This window comes from Nannobrachium achirus, assembly GCF_963921795.1.
Source record: "Nannobrachium achirus genome assembly, chromosome: 19".
In the NCBI taxonomy this organism is placed as follows: domain Eukaryota; kingdom Metazoa; phylum Chordata; class Actinopteri; order Myctophiformes; family Myctophidae; genus Nannobrachium; species Nannobrachium achirus.
This window is the reverse complement of record NC_137826.1, coordinates 59,154,069-59,159,206: the sequence shown is the minus strand read 5'-3', so window position 1 is coordinate 59,159,206 and position 5,138 is coordinate 59,154,069. Positions and strand designations below refer to the sequence as shown.

Below are 5,138 nucleotides of genomic sequence, written 5' to 3'. Positions count from 1 at the left end.
CCTGTCCATTGAACTCCATTGAAATGCATAGCTGGGAACCACCTGTCCATTGAACTCCATTGAAATGTTCCTCAAGCTATTAATGACCCTTTATTTAAAGTTTAAATCATATCAATTGTATACGGTAGAACATGTTTTAATGTTAGTTTATTGTATTATTATTATGATTTAATGTTCTCATGCATGCCCAATGGATGTGGCACTGTTTCAATGACATATTAAATACCTGGGGAAACATTCTGCAATTATGCACGTGCATGAATTCAGATAGTATTTTTACACTTAATGAAATGGCTGTGCTTCATATTAAGTTATATTACATCATTATTGTGATCTGATGGCTCTGGCAAACTAGAAATACGGTTCCTATGAAACAGTGTGGGCTCGCTCGTGACTATATTCTGCAGTGTGCTAACTGACATGTGAAGCTCAACCAATGCTCCAGCTAACACCACTCCCAGATGTTCCACACCTCAATTGCACCTCATTGGCTAAGGGATAGATATTTATTATCCCACGTGGGAAATTCAGTTGCCCAGAGGCAGCACAGCAGTTTAAGTTTACAAGTTACAAAGAAGTAAGAAAAAGAGTACTGTAGTGTACAGTCCAAAGGGCAAGCACAAAAAAAGAAAAAGAAAAACATAGTGTCAAAAAGCTATTGCAAAAAAAAAGAAGAAGAATATATACATAAAGTGACCACGAAACATTCAACGTTCATAAGTGGCACGTCACACACATCAAAAAGCTAGACTCAAAGCATAACTTAAGTGCCCTGCCTTTGTATTGTCTGCGGCGGAATTTGGCAAATAAATAATGAAGAGGACTACAAGTATTTTTCATGACTTTGATATACCGTATATTACCAATTAGTCGCCCGGGGCGTTTATTTTGCTAAATCGATGTGGACCCCGGGCGTTTAAAAGAGACCAGGCGGCTATTGGTAACAGGCTTTTATTTATTTTGGTACTGGCCAGCACTGGGCCATTTATTGGCTACTTTTCTCAAACTATAAGGCTATGAGTTTATATTTTACCCCAAAAAATTCATCCATATTATAATGAACGTCACATGCGTGTTTGCGGATGTAGGCCTACTGTATGTGCAATGTGCACCCAACTAATACACAATTTCATATTATGGCTAGGCTTCTTTGCTCTTTATCACAGATAGAATCTGTTCCTGTTTTTAGGGATGTTCCTAGCTGTTAATTTCACTGATCCGAAAATGTATAGGAATTATATATAGCCCAAACTGAGCACATTTCAATCTATTAGGACAGATCTAAAAAATATCAAGAGTATATGGAAGCCTTTTAAAAATGTTTATACTATTGGAATCTGCTCCAAAATAAGTCATTACATCAGCCAGCACAGACGTAAATCTAGGTTAAATACCAATTAACTCCAGCGCACCGCAGTGCGCTGTAGTTAATTGAGCTGTTTATTCGAGACGGGCGTTTATTGCGAAAAATGGGGTCGGACCCCCGGCGGATATATGAGACCCGGCGGCAGTGTGTGTATATATATATATATATATATATTAGAGGTGGGCAACGATTAATTTTTTTAAATCGCGATTAATCGCACTCAATCCTGGAGTTAATCGCGATTAATCGCGATTAAATTGCTCATTTTAAGTCTGCCGAAGGCATTCAAAATATGCGTGTGCTACATAAATAATGACCAGAAGTAAGTCCTTGAGAACGGGTTTCTGTTTATTCAATTAAACATGAATAATAATCAGTCATTTAAAGATAACCAGTAGGCAATTTTACACACAGGTCTGTCTCCATGTGGACAAAGTTCTTTCCTGAACTACCTGGAATGAACACCAGAGGGTGTAAGAACAACAACCCAGCTTACATAAGGTCATGAAGAACTGCTTAAGCCTCTATCACAGTCCAAGGTGAAGAGCTAACACCTCACCATGGTGTAGTTCTCTAGCTATCACCTAGCTACCAAATACTACTGTATCGTCTCTTTCAGTTTTAGGTGAAAGCTAGAAAACTACACCGTGGTGAGGTGATAGCTCTTCACCTTGGACTATGACAGAGGGCAAGGCTTTAGCTTTGTGACATGGCTTGGGTCAATAAGTCCAACATCTACTTCTCTTTCTTCCACCAGTCACTCAGGCAGACCAGCTTGTTCACATTGTCTGGGGACAAGCTAGATCTTCTCTTCTGTACAATATGGCCTGCTAAAGAGAACAGTCTCTCGCATGGGACACTTGTGGCTGGAGTCCCCAAGTACTTCCGGGCAATGTTGGCCAGATTACCATAGCAAGCGGTGTGCTCCGACCACCACTTCAGTGGACACTGATCCTCGCTGGCACTGGGCTCTACCTTGTACCTCTCCACAACATTGCTTGCTGGTGTCTCCTCATCAGACTCTGACTCTGATCCCATCAGTAGCAGGGTCTTCTTATTCGGTGGCTCAGGGTTCTCCTCCATGGACGGCTGCAGAGCAGGTTCTTCTGCCTTCACCAGCTCACTCAGCTTTGCCCACACTGGCTCCCTCTCTGCTCTGGGCAGGCACTTGAGGTCCTTAAATCGTGGATCCAGACTAGTCGCCACCTTTGATGAAAAAAAGAAGAAAAAAAAGAAAAGAAAAAGAAAAGATTGATTACAATTTGATTTACTTTCCACATCCAACCTCCATATTTCTTCCTGACTTAATCTATTCATTGACCATTGCCTTAACAGTCTATAACGGTTAGATAATACAGCTATCTTCTGGTCTGCTCAGTCTGACATACCTTCAGCCAAACCAGGTTTAATTTCTCCCTCCGCTGGTCGAGGTCCTTGGTGAAGGCAGCCTTGAACCGCACGACATAGGCAGGATCATCATCTGTGATCGTCATAGATCGCTGGAGGTGGCACAGGGCAGGTAGAACCACCGAGCAGGATACATACTTTTGCCCACCAAGGAGATCAGTGATGTACCTACACACACACACACACACACACACACACACACACACACACACACACACACACACACACACACACACACACACACACAAAATGAATGGCCAATTAATTTAACTCAGATTACTCACACACACACACACACACACACACACACACACACACACACACACACACACACACACACACACACACACCCCCCCCCCCCCAATAGGCTACATAAAATAAAAAATCGTTTAACTCAGATTACACACACACACACACACACACACACACACACACACACACACACACACACACACACACACACACACACACAGCAATAAATAAATAATGGCCAATTAATTTAACTTAGATTACACTTTTAAATTCTGAATCATCACATTACATATGTTTCTCAAATACAAAGTGACTTTTAAAAGAACTTGTATGCAATTCATGAACACTATCATACCTGCATGGCTCTAGCAGTGTCTCCAGTCTTGCCATCTTCTCATATTCAGCATCAGTAGGGAGAGTCAGACTGTGCTTCTGCTGGGCCAGCGTTGCGTGCAGTGGATCTCTGTTACTCCTCACGCGCTTGATCATTTCGAGGGTGGAGTTCCAACGTGTTGGGACGTCTTGCACGAGTGGCTCCTCTTTGTGTTTAAGGGAGGCTTGATGGGCATGCAGCTCGTCTGTGTTGGCCGCGCTGTGTTTGAAATGTCCAACCACTTTACGACACTTTCCCAAAACAGCATCAAAACCCCCGTCACGAAGTGACATTACAACGGCCCTCTGGACAAGATGCGCAATGCAGGGCAGATGCTCGAATGGCAGTATCCTCCCTGCTGCTATCATGTTGGGAGCGCTGTCTGTTCCAATCGTTGTGATTTTGTCTTGTATCGCCCACTGATTGGCGACGCTGAGAAACTGCCTGGCACACGCGTCTGCAAAGTGACGCTCCTCGGTTTTAATCACACCTAACGTTAGGAGTCAGGACAGACAGAATAAGTTAAGTCAATAACAATCAGTTAAACAACAATGAGCAATCAATCAGCAACTGAAAGATAACATTAGGGCAAGCTAACGCAAGCCCTATAAGGTTAGCTGAAGGCAAAGCTGTGTATATTTGGCTTCATTAGCTAAATTAGCCTACATTACATAACATAGCCTACCTAAGGCGAATGAGTGAAGTTCCCAGTTGGCATCGATCAGATGTACAGTAACGCCGAGGTAGTTTTCGTTGCCAAGAGATGTCCAATGGTCCCCAGTGAGTGCTACACACGTCACCCCAGCCAACTTCACTTCTTTCACGGCTCTCTCTGTGGCGTGTTGTTCATGTATCCTCCTCACGATAGTTCGCCTGGCAGGCAGTTTGTAAGTTGGGTCTCCTGTCGCAGCCCGGAGAAGAAGCTCTAGACCATCATCTTCAACCACGCTGATAGGCCGACAGTTGATGGCAATCCACTGAGCTAGGAGGTTAGTCAATTTCGCAGATAGAGCTGCGCTGATGGGCTTGCCTCGGTCGGTGCACTCGTATAGTGTAGTTTGACGAACCCGACTACTCCCTGGAGCTTCAGTAGTACTTGGCCCGGCGGCCCCAGCCCCCGCGTCCTCCATATCAAAGCGATGTTTCGCTTTTAGGTGGTACTTAAGACTGGAGGTGCTCCTACAGTAAACTAACTCTGCTTTGCACAAGGTGCAAATAACCTTGGTCTTGTCGAGGTCTCCATTGGGAAGCTTCTTGTAAACAAATTTGCCCTGAAGCACGCCCGGGCTCACAGCGGCGGCAGCATCCATGTCAGCTGGTGTTTGTGTTTGTCATTGATTTCACACGTGTTCCGACCAGAGCAGTGTTCACGCCCCCCACAGTGTAACTCTGACAGGCTGGGCCAGGCATACACTTGCGCCAAAATAGCGCATATCAAAGTTAAATTCATATCTTGATCACTATGTAGAACCAGATGGCCAGCTCCCAAACCCAACTTTGATCCGCGATTAACGACGATATTTTTTTTTACCGCCGATAAGAGTCTTGCGATAACGCAGCACGATAACGCCGATAACGGCCCACCTTTAATATATATATATATATATATACACACACACACACACACACAATAAATAAGTATTGGATACACTGACGATTTAGCAGGTTTTCCCACTTACCAAAAATGATTAGGTCTGCAATTTGTATCATATGTATACTTCAACTATGAGAGACAGAATC

The 5,138-nt window shown here is 43.6% G+C and overlaps 1 protein-coding gene across 1 annotated transcript; it reads right to left on the bottom strand.

Annotated features, from left to right (window-relative positions):
- Positions 1-2,101: 2,101 nt before the first annotated feature.
- On the bottom strand, positions 2,102-4,708 carry LOC308304967 (E3 SUMO-protein ligase ZBED1-like; the record flags this gene model as incomplete). Its single annotated transcript, XM_080749590.1, has 4 exons — positions 2,102-2,572; positions 2,755-2,865; positions 3,413-3,888; positions 4,084-4,708. 4 exons carry the CDS (start codon positions 4,706-4,708, stop codon positions 2,102-2,104), a joined length of 1,683 nt encoding a protein of 560 aa, XP_080605716.1.
- Positions 4,709-5,138: the final 430 nt, after the last annotated feature.